The sequence below is a fragment of the Globicephala melas genome, chromosome 2, assembly GCF_963455315.2.
Source record: "Globicephala melas chromosome 2, mGloMel1.2, whole genome shotgun sequence".
Classification (NCBI taxonomy): Eukaryota; Metazoa; Chordata; class Mammalia; order Artiodactyla; family Delphinidae; genus Globicephala; species Globicephala melas.
In genome coordinates, this window is record NC_083315.2 from 114176667 (window position 1) to 114196694 (window position 20028).

Below are 20028 nucleotides of genomic sequence, written 5' to 3' on the forward strand. Positions count from 1 at the left end.
GATTGAATTTAGAAGGACCTATTTGAGGGAATAGCATTTCTCTTAATGTTATTAATATCAATATAAAAAGATTATTAATATAGAAAGCTTAAAGAAGCTAAAATTTGAGGTAATTAAATGAATGATATCATTTTGTTGGTCTTTATTTTCTACTTTTTGGCTGGCCAAGAAAACTGGTGAACTTTAGCTATGGTATGTTCTTTATTTAAATTCTTTTTCTTTTAGTGTGGTTTTTTTGTTTTGTTTTGGTTTGGTTTTGGCCATGCCACATGGCATGCGGGATCTTACTACTTCTCTGACCAGGGATTGAACCTGGGCCCTTGACAGTGAAAGCGTGGAGTCCTAACCACTGGACCACCAAGGAATTCCCTCTTTTAGTTATTTTTTTATTTTTTATTTTTTGCGGTACGTGGGCCTCTCACTGTTGTGGCCTCTCCCGTTGTGGAGCACAGGCTCTGGACGCGCAGGCACAGTGGCCATGGCTCACGGGCCCAGCCACTCCGCGGCATGTGGGATCTTCCTGGACCGGGGCACGAACCCATGTCCCCTTCATCGGCAGGTGGACTCTCAGCCACTGCGCCACCAGGGAAGCCCTTTTAGTTATTTTCTTATGATAATTTCTAGCAAGTAGATTAAAGAATAATGTTAGGAATTTTATTTTTAGGATAAGAACTTTTTCTTACATAGATTTAAAAATCAAGGGATAATAAACAGCTGTACCTTTAGGGTTCACAATTTGCAAATGATATAATTTAGCTGATAATTACTTGAACTATCAGCCAAAGCCAGAGCATTGATTTTTAACCAGTATTCTCAGTACCGTTTATTAAATAATCTCTCCTTTGCTTATGTAAACTTAAATAAGATACTACGTATATGGAGTAAAGTATTAGCAGTCATTGTTTCCTCCAGGAGAGATGAAGTAAATGGGGCTGGGGGGAGGACTTGAACTGTATCTCCAATATTAAATTTACATATTAGCATTTATTGGGGGGGTGGTAGATATGTTTGTTATAGTATCATTTGTTATTTTTTTAAAAAACACTATTTTAATTAAAAATTTTAAAGAAGTGAAAGCACTAGCAGTTTCACTTCCCAATTATCAGCTTGTAGCATGTCCATCTGTGCTTTTTTCAGTGTCTATATAAACAAATACACAGACATACATAGATAATTTTTAACTGAAATGGACTCTTATGTGCTTTGTACCTTGATTGCTTTGGTAGTGGTTATATGGGTTGTGTAAATTTGTCAAAGCTCGTGAAAATGAACAATAAAAATAGTGCATTTTATTGTATGTAAACGTACCACTATACAGTTGATTAAAAATGGGATCTTATGACAAGGTAGTTATTACTCTTGGGAAGGAGTGAGGTGCTAATTATGTTGTTTTCTTGATCTGGGTGTGTTTGCTTTGTGAAAATTCAACAAGTTTATAATTGTACAGCTTTTCCACATATATGTTATACTTCATTAAAATGTTTACTTAAAAAATGGGATCTTAATAATTCTGGGCAATATACTGTTTAAGATAATTCTTTTTTATGACATCATTGTATTCCATTAATCAATGCCCTTATGAACATCTTTGATAATATTTCTTTCTACATTTGTAAGTTTTATTTTAATAGTATCTTTATCTTTTTTTTTTTTAATTTGCATGCATTGGGTCTTCGTTGCTGCACACGGACTTTCTCTAGTTGAGGCTATTGGGGGCTACTCTTCGTTGTGGTGTGAGGGCTTTTCATTGCAGTGTGCGGGCTTTTCATTGTGGTGGCTTCTCTTGTTGTGGAGCATGGGCTCTAGGCACATGGGCTTCAGTAGATGTGGTTCGTGGGCTCTAGAGCGCAGGCTAAGTAGTTGTGGCACACAGGCTTAGTTGCTCTGTGGCATGTGGGATCTTCCTGGACCAGGGATAGAACCCATGCCCCCTGCATTGGCAGGTGGATTCTCAGCCACTGTGCCACCAGGGAAGTCCTTCTTAATCATATTTTAAAATAGCTGGTAATGCTAATTTTTGTCTTCTTTTTCAACATTTATTGCTTCTTTCACCTGCTTATTTTCCTGGGAAAATTTTGGATTTTTTTTAATCAAGTTCTAGAAAGAAAAATCTTCCTAAAATTGTGATTAGAACTACCGTGAATCCAATTAATTGAGGGGAGAACTGACATCTTTACTATACATGTATAGTTCCATTCAGGAACCTGCTATGTCTTTTTTGTTAAAAAAAAATTGCCCTTAAGTATAATAGTTTTCTTCATTTAAGGCTCACATATATTCTTTTTTTTTTTTTAACATCTTTATTGGACTATAATTGCTTTACAATGTTGTGTTGGTTTATGCTGTATAACAAAGTGAATCATCACATATATTCTTATTAAGTGTATTTCTACTTGATTTTTGTTGTTAATTTAGGGGGAAACTTTTTTTTTTTTTGCGGTACGCGGGCCTCTCACTGTTGTGGCCTCTCCCGTTACGGAGTACAGGCTCCGGACGCACAGGCTCAGCGGCCATGGCTCACGGGCCCAGCCCCTCCGCGGCATGTGGGATCTTCCCGGACTGGGGCACAAACCTGTGTCCCCTGCATCGGCAGGCTGACTCTCAACCACTGCGCCACTAGGGAAGCCCTACTTTTAGTTTTTTGAGAAACCTCCATACTGTTTTCCACAGCGGCTGCACCAATTCACATTCTTACCAACAGTGTACAAGGATTCGCTTCTCTCCTCGCCAACATTTGTCTTTTGTATTCTTTTTGATGACAGCCATCCTTTTGTAAGCATTTTATAAAATAATTAAATGTTCTTGTAAAACATGACTTTTAAGTTACGTAGCATTCTATCAGATGGCTATGCTATCATTTATTAAATAAATGCCCTACTGTTGGCCATTTAAGGTTTTCCAACTTCTTGGTCTTAAAAATATAGCCAAAATGAATAGTACGTAATGTTGTTTCTGTGAAATTGTTATGACATACTCCTACAAGTTGAAATTGGATCAAATGGTCTGATCATTTTGGCTTTTGGTTTTTAAAAGGAAAATGTCTCAAAAGTTTAATTTCATTCCTATTTTACTACACTTTCACAATCCTTAAAACTGTATTTAATTTGGGACTTCCACTGGCTAAGACTCTGAGCTCCCAACACAAGGCGCCTGGGTTCGATCCCTGGTCAAGGAACTGGATCTCACATGCATGCCATAATGAAGAGTTCACATGCCACAACTAAGAAGTCAGCATGCCAAAACTAAGAGTCCACATGCCACAACTAAAAGATCCTGCACACCACAACGAAGATCCTGTGTGCCACAACTAAGACCCAGCACAGCCAAAATAAAAAAATAAATAAATAAATATTAAAAACAAAAAAACCAAAACTCTATTCAACTTGAAAATCAAGAAACGGATCTCATTTTAATTTGGCTTCTTTTGATTATTGGCAACTTTTGATACAGTTCAATACTGTCAAATGAAAAAAACATATAATGTTAACAAAAAGTTTCCCCCTGGGCTTCCCTGGTGGCACAGTGGTTGAGAGTCTGCCTGCTGATGCAGGGGACATGGGTTCGTGCCCCCATCCGGGAAGATCCCACATGCCGCGGAGCAGCTGGGCCCATGAGCCGTGGCCGCTGAGCCACGTGAGAGGCCCACATGAGAGGCCCACGTACTGAAAACAAAACAAAACAAAAAAAACTAAAAGTAGAACTACCATATGACCCAGAAGTTCCACTCCTGGGTATACATTAGAAAAAAAACCCCACTAATTCGAAAAGATACATGTACCCCAGTGTTCATAGCAGCATTATTTATAATTGCCAAGATATATCCCCAAATACAGTAAGTTAAACAAAATGAGAAGACAGAGAAATATGCAGCAGATGAAGGAGCAAGGTAAAAACCCACCAGACCTAACAAATGAAGAGGAAATAGACAGGCTATCTGAAAAAGAATTCAGAGTAATGATAGTAAAGATGATCCAAAATCTTGGAAACAGAATGGAGAAAATACAAGAAACGTTTAACAAGGACCTAGAAGAACTAAAGAGCAAACAATGATGAACAACACAATAAATGAAGTTAAAAATTCTCCAGAAGGAATCAATAGCAGAATAACTGAGGCAGAAGAACGGATAAGTGACTTGGAAGATAAAATAGTGGAAATAACTTCCATAGAGCAGAATAAAGAAAAAAAATGAAAAGAATTCAGGACAGTCTCAGAGACCTCTGGGACAACATTAAACACAACAACATTCGAATTATTGGGGTCCCAAAAGAAGAAGAGAAAAAGAAAGGGACTGAGAAAATATTTGAAGAGATTATAGTTGAAAACTTCCCTAACATGGGAAATTAGTCAATCAAGTCCAGGAAGTGCAGAGAGTCCCATACAGAATGAACCCAAGGAGAAACACACAAAGACACATATTAATCAAACTATCAAAAATTAAATACAAAGAAAAAATATTAAAAGCAGCAAGGGAGGGGCTTCCCTGATGGCGCAGTGGTTGAGAGTCCGCCTGCCGATGCAGGGGACACGGGTTCGTGCCCCAGTCCGGGAGGATCCCACATGCCGCGGAGCGGCTGGGCCCGTGAGCCATGGCCGCTGCACCTGCGCGTCCGGAGCCTGTGCTCCACAACGGGAGAGGCCACAACAGTGACAGGCCCGTGTACTGCAAAAAAAAAAAAAAGCAAGGGAAAATCAACAAATAATATACAAGGGAATCCCTGTAAGGTTAACAGCTGATCTTTCAGCAGAAACTCTGCAAGCCAGAAAGGACTGGCAGGACATATTTAAAGTGATGAAAGGGAAAAACCTACAACCAAGATTACTCTACCCAGCAAGAGTCTCATTCAGATTTGACGGAGAAATTAAAACCTTTACAGACAAGCAAAAGTTAAGAGAATTCAGCACCACTAAACCAGCTTTACAACAAATGCTAAAAACTTCTCTAGGCAGGAAACACAAGAGAAGGAAATGACCAACAAAAACAAACCCAAAACACTTAAAAAAATGGTAATAGTAACATACATATTAATAATTACCTTAAATGTAAATGGATTAAATGCTCCAACCAAAAGACATAGACTGGCTAAATGGATGCAAAAACAAGACCCATATATATACTGTCTACGAGAGACCCACTTCAGACCTAGGGACACATACAGACTGAAAGTGAGGGGATGGAAAGAGATACTCCATGCAAATGGAAATCAAAAGAAAGCTAGAGTAGCAATTCTCAAATCAGGAAAAATAGACTTAAAAATGACTATTACAAGAGAAAAAGAAGACACTACATGATGATCAAGGGATCAATCCAGGAAGAAGGTATGACAAATGTAAATATTTATGCACCCAACATAGGATCCTCTCAATACGTAAGGCAAATGCTAACAGCCACAAAAGGAGAAATCGACAGTAACATGATAATAGTAGGGGACTTTAACACCCCACATTCACCAAAGGACAGATCATCCAAAAGGAAAATAAATAAGGAGACACAAGCTTTAAATGACACATTAGACAAGATGGACTTAATTGATATTTTTAGGACATTCCATCCAAAAACAACAAATACACTTTCTTCTCAAGTGCTCATGGAACATTCTCCAGGATAGATCATATCTTGGGTCACAAATCATACCTTGGTAAATTTAAGAAAATTGAAATCATTTAAGTATCTTTTCCCACCACAATGCTATGAGACTAGATATCAATTACAGGAAAAGATCTGTAAAAAATACAAACACATGGAGGCTAAACAATACGTTACTAAATAACCAAGAGATCACTGAAGAAATCAAAGAGGAAATAAAAAACTACCTAGAAATAAATGACAATGAAAACAGGACAACCCAAAGCCTATGGGATGCAGCAAAAGCAGATCTAAGAGGGAAGTTTATAGCAATACAATCCTACCTCAAGAAACAAGAAACGTCTCAAATAAACAACCTAACCTTACACGTAAAGCAATTAGAGAAAGAAGAAGAACAACAAGAAAAAACCAAAGTTAGCAGAAGGAAAGAAATCATAAAGATCAGATTAGAAATAAATGAAAAAGAAATGAAGGAAATGATAGCAAAGATCAATAAAACTAAAACTTGGTTCTTTGAGAACATAAACAAAATTGATAAACCATTAGCCAGACTCATGAAGAAGAGAAGGGAGAAGACTCAAATAACCAGAATTAGAAGTGAAAAAGGAGAAGTAACAACTGATACTGCAGAAATACAAAGGATCATGAGAGATTACTACAAGGAACTACATGCCAATAAAATGGACAACCTGGAAGAAATAGAAAAATTCTTAGAAAAGTACAACCTTCCAAGACTGAACCAGGAAGAAATAGAAAATGTAAACAGACCAATCACAAGCACTGAAATTGAAACTGTGATTAAAAATCTTCCAACAAAGGAACTTCCCTGGTGGCGCAGTCGTTAAAAATCCTCCTGCCAATGCAGGGGACACGGGTTCAAGCCCTGGTCCAGGAAGACCCCACATGCTGCAGAGCAACTAAGCCCGTGCTCCACAACTACTGAGCCTGCACTCTAGAGCTCACGAGCCACAACTACTGAGCCCACGTGCCACAACTACTGAAGCCTACGTGCCTAGAGCCTGTGCTGCACAACAAGAGAAGCCACTGCAATGAGAAGCCCACGCACCGCAACAAAGAGTAGCCCCTGCTCACTGCAACTTGAGAAAGCCCGCATGCAGCCAAAAATAAATAAATAAATTTATATTTAAAAGAATCTTCCAACAAACAAAAGTCCAGGACCAGATGGCTTCACAGGCGAATTCTATCAAACATTTAGAGAAGAGCTAACACCTCTCCTTCTCAAACTCTTCCAAAATATAGCAGAGGGAGGAACAATCCTAAATTCATTCTTCAAGGCCACCATCACCCTGATACCAAAAGCAGACAAAGGTGTCACAAAAAAAGAACACTACAGGCCGGTATCACTGATGAACATAGATGCAAAAATCCTCAACAAAATACTAGCAAACAGAATCCAACAACACATTAAAAGAATCATACACCATGATCAAGTGGGGTTTAACCCAGGAATGCAAGGATTCTTCAATATATACAAATCAATCTGTGATACACCATATTAACAAATTGAAGGATAAAAACCATATGATCATCTCAATAGATGCAGAAAGAGCTTTCGACAAAATTCAACACCCATTTATGATAAAAACTCCCCAGGAAATAGGCATAGAGGGAACCTACCTCAACATAATAAAGGCCATATATGACAAACCCACAGCCAACATTATTCTCAATGATGAAAAACTGAAATGATTTCTTCTAAGATCAGGAACAAGACAAGGTTGCCCACTCTCACCACTATTATTTAACATACTTTTGGAAGTTTTAGCCACGGCAATCAGGAGAAAAAGAAATAAAAGGAATCCAAATTGGAAAAGAAGTAAAACTCTCACTGCTTGCAAATGGCATGATACTATACATAGAGAATCCTAAAAATGCTACCAGAAAACTGCTAGAGCTAATCAATGAATTTGGTAAAGTAGCAGGACACAAAATTAATGCACAGAAATCTCTTGCATTCCTATACACTAATGATGAAAAATCTGAAAGAGAAATTAAGGAAACACTCCAATTTACCATTGCAACAAAAAGAATAAAATATCTAGGAATAAACCTACCTAAGGAGACAAAAGACCTGTATACAGAAAACTATAAGGCACTTTTGAAAGAAATTAAAGACGATACAAACAGATGCAGAGATATACCATGTTCTTGGATTGGAAGAATCAACATTGTGAAAATGACTATAGTACCCAAAGCAATCTACAGATTCAGTGCAATTCCTATCAAACTACCAACAGCATTTTTCACAGAACTTGAAGAAAAAATTTCACAATTTGTATGGAAACACAAAAGACCCTGAATAGCCAAAGCAATCTTGAGAAAGAAAAACAGAGCTGAAGGAATCAGGCTCCCTGAGTTCACACTGTACTGCAGAGCTACAGTAATCAAGACAGTATGGTACTGGCAGAAAAAGCAGAAATATAGATCAGTGGAACAGGATAGAAAGCCCAGAGTTAAACCCACGCACATATGGTCGCTTTATCTATGATAAAGGAGGCAAGAATATACAATGGAGAAAAGACAGCCTCTTCAATAAGTGGTGCTGGGAAAACTGGACCAGGTACATGTAAAAGAATGAAATTAGAACACTTCCTAACACTATACACAAAAATAAACTCAAAATGGATTAAAGACCTAAATGTAAACTCTTAGAGGAAAACATAGGTATAACACTCTATGACATAAATCACAGCAAGATGCTATTTGACCCACCTCCTAGAGAAATGGAAATAAAAGCAAAAATAAACAAATGGGACCTAATGAAATGTAAAAGCTTTTCACAGCAAAGGACATCATAAAGGAGGTGAAAAGACAACCCTCAGAATGGGAGAAAATACTTGCAAGCGAAGCAATGGATAAAGGATTAATCTCCAAAACATACAAACAGCTCATGGAGCTCAATATCAAAAGAACAAACAATCCAATCAAAAAATGGGCAGAAGGCCTAAAAATACATTTCTCCAAAGAAGATATACAGATTGCCAACAAACATATGAAAGGATGCTCAACATTTCTAATCATTAGAGAAATGCAAATCAAAACTACAATGAGGTCTTCTGCCCATTTTTGGATTGGGTTGTTTTTTTGTTATTGAGCTGCATGAGCTGCTTATAAATTTTGGAGATTAATCCTTTGCAAGTAAGTCAGAAAGAGAAAGACAAATACTGTATGCTAACACACATATATGGAATTTAAGAAAAAAAAATGTCATGAAGAACCTAGGGGTAAGACAGGAATAAAGACATAGACCTACTACAGAATGGACTTGAGGATATGGGGAGGGGGAAGGGTAAGCTGTGACAAACTGAGAGAGTGGCATGGACATATATACACTACCAAATGTAAAATAGATAGCTAATGGGAAGCAGCCACATAGCACAGGGAGATCAGCTTGGTGCTTTGTGACCGCCTAGAGGGGTGGGATAGGGAGGGTGGGAGGGAGGGAGACGCAAGAGGGAAGAGATATGGGAACGTATGTATATGTATAACTGATTCACTTTGTTATAAAGCAGAAACTGACACACCATTGTAAAGCAATTATACTCCAATAAAGATGTAAAAAAAAAAAAACTACAGTGAGGTATCACCTCACCCTGGTCAGAATGGCCATCATCAAAAAATCTACAAACAATCAGTGCTGGAGACGGAGTGGAGAAAAGGGAACCCTCCTGCACTCTTGGTGGGAATGTAAATTGATACATCCACTATGGAGAACAGTATGGAGGTTCCTTAAAGGTATAAAAGTAGAACCACCATATGACCCATCAATCCCACTACTGGGCATATACCCTGAGAAAACCATAATTCAAAAAGACACATGTACCCGTGTTCATTGTAGCACTGTTTACAGTAGCCAGGACATGGAAGCAACCTAAGTGTCCATTGACAGATGAATGGATAAAGAAGATGTGGCACATATATACAATGGAATGTTACTCAGCCTTAAAAAGAAATGAAATTGAGTTATTTGTAGTGAGGTGAATGGACCTAGAGTCTGTCATACAGAGTGAGGTAACTCAGAAAGATAAAAACATACTGTATGCTAACACAGATACATGGAATCTAAAAAGAAAAAAAAGGTTCTGATGAACCTAGGGGCAGGACAGGAGTAAAGATGCAGACGTAGAGAATGGACTTGAGGACACGGGGCGGGGGAAGGGTAAGCTGGGACGAAGTGAGAGGGTGGCGTTGACATATATACACTACCAAATGTAAAATAGATAGCTAGTGGGAAGCAGCTGCATAGCACAGGGAGATCAGCTCCGTGTTTTGTGACCACCTAGATTGGTGGGATAGGGAGGGTGGGAGGGAGAGGCAAGAAGGAGGGGATATGGGGATATATGTATACGTATAGCTGATTCACTTTGCTATACAGCAGTAAATAACACAACATTGTAAAGCAATTATATTCCAATAAAGATGTTTAAAACATTGCTTATAAAAGGGTGTTAAGTGGAAAAGCATGTTTAAAACACTATGTAATACAAGTTCAGTTATTAAAGAAAATGTAAAAAAAATTGAGGAATTCACAGCTCATTCAGAAAAGATACGCAGCAGAATCATACAGGATTTTGGGCTTCCCTGGTGGCGCAGTGTTTAAGAATCTGCATGCCAAAGTAGGGGACATGGTTTCGAGCCCTGGTCCTGGAAGATCCCACATGCCATGGAACAACTAAGCCCGTGCGCCACAACTGCTGAAGCCCGTGTGCCACAACTACTGAAGCCTGCATGCCTAGAGCCCATGCTCCACAACAAGAGAAGCCACCAAAATGAGAAGCCCGCGCACCGAAACGAAGAGTAGCCCCCGCTCACTGCAACTAGAGAAAGCCTGCGCACAGCAACCGAGACCCAACGCAGCCAATGATAAATAAATAAATATGGGGGCTATTTATTGTTTTTAAATAAATTTATTTAAAAAAAAAGAATCATACAGGATTTTGTAATTGGAAAACTGATTACTGCTTCATGCTGCTCTAGAAGTGGGTTGTTATATTTAATACTTATTAGATTTTATACTTCTAAATTGAAATTGTGATCATTATGACTTTTTCAGAGTAGATTAAGGGTGCACTAACAGTTTCCAAATTTTTCTTATTTGGAAGTTTTGCTGCTAAGTCATTTTTCCATGTTAAATAGCTATACAGAAATGGATCCTGTCATCATTGCCTCTGAAGGAGTGGAGAAATTCAAAAATGAGAACTTTGAAATTATTATTGTTGATACAAGTGGCCGCCATAAACAAGAAGACTCTTTGTTTGAAGAAATGCTTCAAGTTGCTAATGCTATAGTAAGTAGCTTAATTTAACAACATTATTAAGACTTTGGTTAAATTAATTATAAATCCTGATTGAGTTTATGAACCATATAAATTATTTTTTGCCTGTAAGAAAGATTCCAAGTAATATATTTTTATTTTGGGCTCCTTTGTCTGTATGATAAGGACTTAATCTTCTGTACATTAATATGAAATTTTCATGAGTATTGAAATATTTCCTTTCTCACTTAATCATCTTATTAGTATGTATAAGAAAAAATAACAAGCAAAAAAAAATGAGAACCTTTAATAGCTGTTGAATTTCCTTTCTGTAAATTATTTAAATTAAATTAAAAACATTTGCTTTAGGTGAATTTTGAAAGATTTTTAAAATGAAGCATTTAAAAATATTAATAATCATTTAGTGTCTCTTTAAAATTGTGATGGAAATAACGGGAAGAAGAAGTGGTTTATAGGTAATCTATAGCACATATTATGAACCCATGTTTTGCCATTGAGGTGTTGGCAGTAATTCTTTGGTTAATGATTAATACTAATACATTGTTTTGTTTTGTTTAGCTGTGCCATTATTTTGACCTAGGTGAGCAGACCTAAGGGAAATATTCTCATCTGTCCTTTATTTATTTTGCTTTCAGCGCACACTCTTCTACTTTTTTTCTCGGATTTACTGTTGCTATTGCATTTGTCTAGAGTGTGATTCCTCTAGATCATTGCTTAACTTTTTCCTCTTTATTCAGGCCTCAGCTCAAATGTTACCTCCAGACAGGTCTTCCCTGACCACCCTACAGAAAGAAACCTCTCACACCTCAGAACTGATTTTCTCTGTTCCATTTTAATTGTTGTACATCTGAAATGTTTATTTGCCTATTTTTTTATCTGTCTCCAGTGATTAGAATGTAGGTCCCACAAGCATAAGGATTTTCTTATTCATCTCTTTGACTGAGGACATAAATGGTGCCCAATACATAGTACTCCCTCAGTAAATACTGATTGATTGAATAATTATAATAAATATTTTTTATAGCTTCTAATGATGAAATTTGCTTAAGGTCAGTAAAAATATATATCTTTTCTATTTAAATTTTCTAGCAACCCGATAACATTGTTTATGTGATGGATGCCTCCATTGGGCAGGCTTGTGAAGCCCAGGCTAAGGCTTTTAAAGATAAAGTAGATGTAGCCTCAGTAATAGTAACAAAACTTGACGGTCATGCAAAAGGAGGTGGTGCACTCAGTGCGTAAGTATCATTGATGTTATTGTCCCGTGTCTTGGGCTTAGTGTGTGTGTGTGTGTGTGTGTGTGTGTGTGTGTGTATTTATGGCTTTCTTATTAATCATTTAAAATATATTCCAATGGTGGACCTAGTATGGTCTGTAAAAGAAGTTTAAATAGAAACAGAATTTTGGAGTACCTCTGATACAGTTCTCCTTTAGCTAGTGAGAAGAAACTTGAGCTATGTACCTTTGTCTAATTACCTTTAAAATCTTCTAGAAATTTGTTTTCCTTTTTGAGGTTATTTTGTGTTTTCTTTTTCTTTGCAGAGTTGCTGCCACAAAAAGTCCAATTATTTTCATTGGTACAGGGGAACATATAGATGACTTTGAACCTTTCAAAACGCAGCCTTTCATCAGCAAACTTCTTGGTGTGTACAGTGGTGGGGATATAGAAAAACCTTCAAGAAATAGTATGAATTTTTAGAACAGATTAGGATTTTAATTCTGCCCTCTTGCTAACTAGCTCAGGAAAATAATTTTCTTCTATGATTTATCTTCTTTACCTGCAAACTAAGGATGGTGGTTATCTGCTTCCTGTAGTTAGAGTGGTAAAATGAGCTATTAGATGGAAAGTTCCTTGGAAAAATTTTAGAGCTCAATACAGAAGCATGTGGTTGTAGTAATAGCAGTGATAATGGCAGCAAAACTTTCATAATGTCTCCAGGTGTTTGAGAGCATGGAATTTGGAATTAAACCCTGGGCTGCAGTTCCTGCTTTGTCACTTAACCTCTCCAGCTTCAGTTTTTCACCTATGAAGTGCCTATCTCACAGGCTTATTATGTATGTGCATGCATTTTGCATAATGTAAAACAGATACACTATTGGTTATTAATTTTACTTTTTTGGGTCTTATAGGTATGGGTGACATTGAAGGACTGATAGATAAAGTCAACGAGTTGAAGTTGGATGACAATGAAGCACTTATAGAGAAGTTGAAACATGGTATATGAGTAGCAAAAAGCATTTGATCTCAGATGACTTACCTGGATTTCTTTTGATAAAGCTATAATTTGTTTGAAATGATACATCCATTAAAGTCAATTCTTCAAATGTTTACTGTTTTAGATTTATATATAAATCATTTTAAATCTCAGGCATCTAAGCAATTGTAGAATGGAGTGTTTTTATTTTCTTTCTTGTAATCAAATTGCATTAAGATTAAAATTGAAGCTTTCATTGGGTTCCTTGGAGTAAAACAGGTTAAAAGTACGTTAGAATACTCTCTTCTGATTTGTTTGTTTACTTATAAATTTTATATTTATATGTAATAAAACATATAAAAAGAAATTTAAAAGAATGAGATTAAATACCCACACATGTTTTCTTTACTCCACATTGAAGTCAACTCCTATTGAAATGTGATTAAGAGCTCAAGTTTTTTAATCTAACATGTGACTTTTTCAAATTACTTAACCTCGGACTACCCTGGTGGTCCAGTGGTTAAGACTCCACGCTGCCACTGCAGGGGGTGCGAGTTCAATCCCTGGTCTGGGGAGTTCCACATGCCGCGGGGTGAAGCCAAATTAATTAATTAATTAATTAAATTGAAAAAAATCATGTTCAAATTACTTAACCTCAATTTTCTTATGTGTAAAAAGTAGATAATACTATCTTCTTCATAGAGTTGTGAAGATTAAATTAGCTGATATATGTAAAATGTCCAGCATGTCAGAAGCATTTAACATATTATTGACCATTTCTGTTTTTCTCAAAATGGTATTACTCTTAATTTCCATGGCCACATACTATCCTGCCTCTTTGCTCCTTCTCATTCATCTTGTCAGGTGCCTATGCTTTTACTTCTCAAATGTTGATGTTTTCCAGGGATCATTCTAGGCCATCTTCTTTCTCTGGAGCTTCAGACTCATATCTGTATGTTTAGATGCTTAGATCTTCCTTAGACATTTAGTTCAGTTTATCCTTGTCTTCCCATCCTAACCTCCCACCCCAATGTTATCATCTATGAATTTAACATCATTTGTCTTGTTGCCAAAGTCAGAAACTTGGATGTTGTCATCAACTCATCTCTTCCTCACTCTGGCCAGTCCTTTTCCGATCAGTCATTAGTCCTAGTGATTCTACCTCCTAATTATCTCCATTCCATCCCCTACTTCCCAGCAACTATGCAAGTTCATCTCTTATCTAGATTGTTTATTCTAAGTCTTTTAACAGATATTCCAGTTTTTTGGACTCTTCCCCTTGGATCAGTTTTTTGTACTTCAGCCGAAATGATCTTTCAGAAATGCAAATTTGATCCTATTACCTTTCTTAAAATCTTTCAGTAGCTTCCCATTTCCCTTAGAGTAGTTTTGAATGACTCCACTATCCAACCCACATCTTCCGAGTCATGTTTTGACACTATTGTTTTTAGCATTCCGTGTGCTGGTCATGCTGAATTTCTATCAGTTTCTCACATGTACGCTGCTGTCTCTGCCTTTGCCTTTGCTGGTCCCTCTGCCTGTTAGGTAGTTATTCTCTCTTCTTCCTACTTCTGTCCTTCTTTATCCCAGCCAAACCGGCTAACTCCTACTAATACTTCAAGTCTTTCCTTAAATGTGCTTCAGGGACATTCTACCTTATCCTTAGACTAAGTTAGAACCCCCTACTGTATGTTTCCATTGAATCCTGTAATTGCTGTATGAGTCATCACAATGATTTGATTGATGTCTGTCTTCCCTGCTGGAAAGTGAAGGTAGGTTTCATAGCTGTGTTCTTCCTCTTTTATGTTCACAGTACCTAGTACAGTTTCTGGCACTTAGTAAGTCTTTAGTAAATATTTGTTGAATGAATGAATCTATCCTTTATTGCCTGATTCTTTCCCCCTGCTACTACCACACTAAACTGGGTAATATATTCCTAGTCAGTCTGCTTTCTGACTCCTAGATCTCTCTTTATATCTCTGCATTTTGCTTCTGCTTCTAACATTCTACTCCTTTCTGTTATCACCAAGGGCCTCCTGATTTCCAAATGTAGTGACCTTTCTCTTTCCTCTTGGCTCCCAGTATTTAACAGTTTTATCTGCCTTTTATATTTTCAGACTCTTCACTTGGGTTCCATGACAGTGGATTTCTTATATTTATCATAGCTTCAGTTGTCATTTCTGTATAATATGTATTTTAGCCTTAATCTTCTCTACCACTGTTTTATTTTGCATTTCTAGCTGCCGGCTATAACATTTCTTTTAAGATATTGTACTGCTAACTTCAAATTCAGAATGCCTAGAACCAAACACCATTTTTGTTTATATCTTTGGACAAAAATAGAAAATAATCTTTCTCCTTTGTCTTGTTCTTTCTGTTTTTCTCCTTAACTGAATTTACATAATGATGAAATGCTCAGATTCTAAGAATATCATTCAATCAACTTTGACAAATGCACAATAATCTACACTCCATCAGGAAATAGAATATTTCCATTACTCTAGAAAGTCTGCTTATTCCCCTTCCCAGTAAATACTTCATATTATAGGAATCCTAGAGTGTATCTTTTTTTCCCACATGGTTTCTGTGACTCAGCATAATATTTTTGATATTCATCCAGGTGGTTGTACTCACCTGTAGCCTGTTCTTTTTTTTTTTTTTTTTTAATTTATTTATTTTATTTACTTTTGGCTGCATTGGGTCTTCGTTACTACGCACGGGCTTTCTCTAGTTGTGCTGAGAGGGGGCTACTCTTCGTTAGAGTGCATGGGCTTCTCATTGCGCTGGCTTCTCTTGTTCAAGAGCACCGGCTCTACGCGCCTGGGCTTCAGTAGGTGCGGCCCGTGGGCTCGGTAGCTGTGGCTCGCAGGCTCTAGAGCGCAGGCTCAGTAGTTGTGGTGCTTGGGCTCAGTTGCTCCACGGCATGTGGGATCTTCCCAGACCAGGGCTTGAACCTGTGTCCCCTGAATTGGCAGGTGGATTCTTAACCACTGTGCCACCAGGGAAGCCCATAGCCTGTTCTTTTATTGCTGAGAGTAGTATTTCATTCAGAGTCTATCCACTTTACAGTTCATGGACAGCTAAGCTGTGTAAGAAACTCCAAATAATCTTCTAAAGTGCTTTTGCCCATTTTACAATTCTCATCAGCAGTATATGAGAGTTCTGTTTGTTCTACATTCTCTTTAACTTGTGTTGTCAGACTTTTTAATTTCAGTTATCCTAGTAGGTATAGTTTGTCTCCTTTGTTTTCACATTTCCTGTATTTATGTCCATTTTCTCTGATAGAATATGAGCTTCTCTAGGATAGGATCTATCTGTCTCCACTGTATTCATCCTGTGATCTTGTGTGTAGTAACTGCTGAGTGAATATTTATTGATTGGATATTTTATAAGTGTGCTTCAAGATGAGCCCATGATTAAGGAAAATCATTAGGTTTTATTGACTGGAAATGTTCATTCTCTAATATATCTGCATCATTTATATTGTATTTCAGGTCAGTTTACGTTGCGAGACATGTATGAACAATTTCAAAATATCATGAAAATGGGCCCCTTCAGTCAGATCTTGGTTAGTTATACTAAAAAGTTTTTTTCTAACCTCTTTTGTTTTTGTTAAAATTTCTAAGAACAGATACACTTGCTTTAATTATTTTAATATTTGGGTAAAAATAGATACTTTTAAAACTTAGTATTAACATTAAAGCCATTAGTTAAATGTGAACATTCTGAACAATTAATCTCAAGCTATTATTGATTTTATGTTTAATATATCTTTTAGGGGATGATCCCTGGTTTCGGAACAGATTTTATGAGCAAAGGAAATGAACAAGAGTCAATGGCCAGGCTAAAGAAATTAATGACAATAATGGATAGTATGAATGATCAAGGTAAGGTGGTAGATTATTTGACTTGGAGGACAATGTTCTGAATATCAGTAAGTTGAGAGTTTAACTATATTCTTGTGAACAAGATGGGGAAAATTTAGACTGAAAGATGATTGTTAGGGAGATTTCTAGCTCCTTGAAAGCTCTTGCTCAAAGGGTTGGGATTACTGGGTTGACCTCCTCATTGAGAGAAATGTCTAGTATAGTGCTTCTCCAAATGAGTTCTGTGGAGAGAACACAAGTTCTTTATGGTGTTGATAGAAATAACTTAAAAGGGGAGTTCTGTAGTCAAATAAATTTGGGGGAACGCTGAGTTAAAAAAAAAACACTAGTAAGTTTATTTATTGTATGTCTCCTCAGAGCTCTAATATGCTAACATGAATTGGGAATCTGTAAGAGAGAGAGAGTTTATGCAGTGTTTACCAGCTTACTTTGCTCTGTAACTCTCAAGGTTTGGTCTTCTCAAGTACACTGCTTTATCTCTAATCCTACATTATCCCTTTCTCCTGTACTTTCAGGTCCTCAGCCCATGAATATCTCTAGACCCATGACTTCTTTATCTTTTTCCCAGTATTTGTAGCACCCTTTCCGATTGAACCCAGCAGGCATGCCAAATATTTATCACCCTTTTGTAGGCCTTCTACTCTTGATCTCTGTTCTTATTTACAAAGAAATACAGGCTTTTGGCATTGAATTCTTTCAGCCTTTGGCTGATTTATCTATGAGATTGTGACAGCCACAAACCATTCTTAAAGCTTTTTCAAGGACCTCTCTCCATCAGTAAAATCCTCTGCTATATCTGCAGTCTCTCCTTACCTACTGACTTTTTTCCCCCATCAATATATAAACATTCTTTCTTAAGTTCACAATTTCACATTTTCTAGGCTTCACTTCTCCCGCATGCTTTTACTCTCTCTTTTCAGTCAAGCTTCTTAAAAGAATGCTTTATGTTCCCAAACTACTGAAATCTGACTTCTCTCCCCACCATTACTGTGAAATAGATCATACAAAGATTTTCAATAACCTTCCACTGGTCTACTCTAATGGATACTCTTCAGTTTTTTTCTTGACCTTTACAACATTGGATGTTAAACACCTTTTTCTCTTGGTTTCCATTATACCATCTCTCCATTTTATCCTTACCTTTATTGGTTTCTTTTTTTTGTTTGCTTTTTTGTTTTGTTTTGTTTTGTTTGTTTGTGTTTTTGGCTGTGCTGTTTGGCTTGCAGGATCTCAGTTCCCAGATCAGGGATTGAACCGGGGCCACGACAGTGAAAGCCCAGAATCCTAACCACTAGGCCACCAGGGAACTACACATACCTTTCTTGTTCACTTAGTCTCTTTCACTGGTCTCATCCTCACCCAACCTCTTAAATGAATATCTGCTACAGTTTTCTGTCCTCAGCTAGTGTTTCTTATCATTCTGCTCAGTTTTGAATAATTAATCCACATCTATGCTTTGTCTACTACCTGATTGTTTTTTGTAGTCTCTACGTCTTTCCTGATCTCTAGGCCTTCATAGTAACCCAAATAATGTTTCTCTCTCATCTGTGTATCTTCAACACTATTAAAAGTTGTGCAGGGCTTCCCTGGTGGCGCAGTGGTTGAGAGTCTGCCTGCCGATGCAGGGGACACTGGTTCGTGCCCCTGTCCGGGAAGATCCCACATGCCGCAGAGCGGCTGGGCCCGTAAGTCATGGCCACTGAGCCTGTGCATCCGGAGCCTGTGCTCCACAACGGGAGAGGCCACAACAGTGAGATGCCCGCGTACCGCAAAAAAAAAAAAAAAAAAAAGTTTTGAATGTAGAATTGATAACTGCAGCCATATCTAGAGTGTTTATTCTGCCCTAGGTACTGTCCTGAGCACTTTACATATTTTAACCCACAACAACTCTTAAGGGACAATTCTGGGGTCAAAATCCAATCTAACTGTTACAGATTAGGATACAGGGAAGTTGAGTAATCTGCCAAAGGTCACTAGCTAGGGAATGGAGAGGCTGGGCTTCTGGCTTGAGAGTCTATACTCTGGATCACTTCCTGTCTAGGTGCTCACTGAATGGTGGACAGACATCTCTGTTACACGTTTGAGAGTTTTCTGAGGTACATCAGTTCCAAAATGTAGTGCTTCTGCTTTGGTGAGTGACACTTCCACCTATCTATTCAGTTACCCAAGCTAGAAACTGGGGTCAACTTAGATTTACTGTCTAGTCATTCTATTGATTATGGATATAGAGGTATTGAGATGCCTAACTTTTCTCCTTTCAGTTGTGTCAGTTTTGCTTCGTGTATTTTGAGGCTCTTTTGTTGGGTGCATACACATTTAGGATTGTTATGTCTTCTTAGTGAATCGACCTGACCCTTTTATCATTATGTATGTAATGCTCTCCTTTGCCTTGCTCCACTTTATCTGATATTAATGCAACCACTCCAGCTTTCTTTTAATTAGTTGTTTGTATTATATATCTTTTTCTATCCTTTTACCTTTAACCTACCTGTATCATTATATTTGAAGTGAGTTTCATATTAACAACATGTTATGTTTTTTCTTTTTTAATATTTCTGATAATCTTTTAACTGATATATTATTTATATATTAGGATTTAAGTTCTGCCATTTTATCTTTTGTTCTGTTTGTTCACTCTGATTTTTGTTCTTTGTTTTCTCTTTTCTATCTTCCTATGGATTGTTTGAACATTATTTATTATTCTATTTTAATGTATCTGTATGTCTTTTAGTATGTTTCTTTGAGTAGTTTTCTTAGTGGTTGCTCTAGGTATTACAATATATATACATACTTAACTTATCACAGTCCATTCGTATCAGTATTTCATCACTTCAAGTACAATACAGAAACCTTAACATCACCTTAGACTTGATGAGTTATACTTCCTAAGTATTTCTCGTATCTTCTTTCTCCTCTTTGTCTCTATATCCCCTGAATTAGTTCATACACTCATCATTCCTTACCTGGATTGCTACAGTAGCCTCCTGACACTTCCCTTTCTCTTTTTTCACTCTTTTTTTTTTGCGGTACGCGGGCCTCTCACTGTCGTGGCCTCTCCCGTTGTG

At 37.3% G+C, this 20028-nt stretch overlaps 1 protein-coding gene across 4 annotated transcripts in view; it reads left to right on the top strand.

Annotated features, from left to right (window-relative positions):
- Window positions 1–20028, top strand: part of LOC115852212 (signal recognition particle subunit SRP54) — an 86683-nt gene that overhangs the window by 17850 nt on the left and 48805 nt on the right. For all 4 annotated transcript variants that reach the window (XM_060294745.2, XM_070044957.1, XM_030854784.3 and 1 more), the window contains 6 exons: window positions 10743–10893; window positions 11971–12119; window positions 12424–12524; window positions 13012–13098; window positions 16571–16644; window positions 16855–16963. In XM_060294745.2, the coding sequence (XP_060150728.1) occupies window positions 10743–10893; window positions 11971–12119; window positions 12424–12524; window positions 13012–13098; window positions 16571–16644; window positions 16855–16963 (671 nt within the window). The remainder of the gene's footprint in view (window positions 1–10742; window positions 10894–11970; window positions 12120–12423; window positions 12525–13011; window positions 13099–16570; window positions 16645–16854; window positions 16964–20028) is intronic.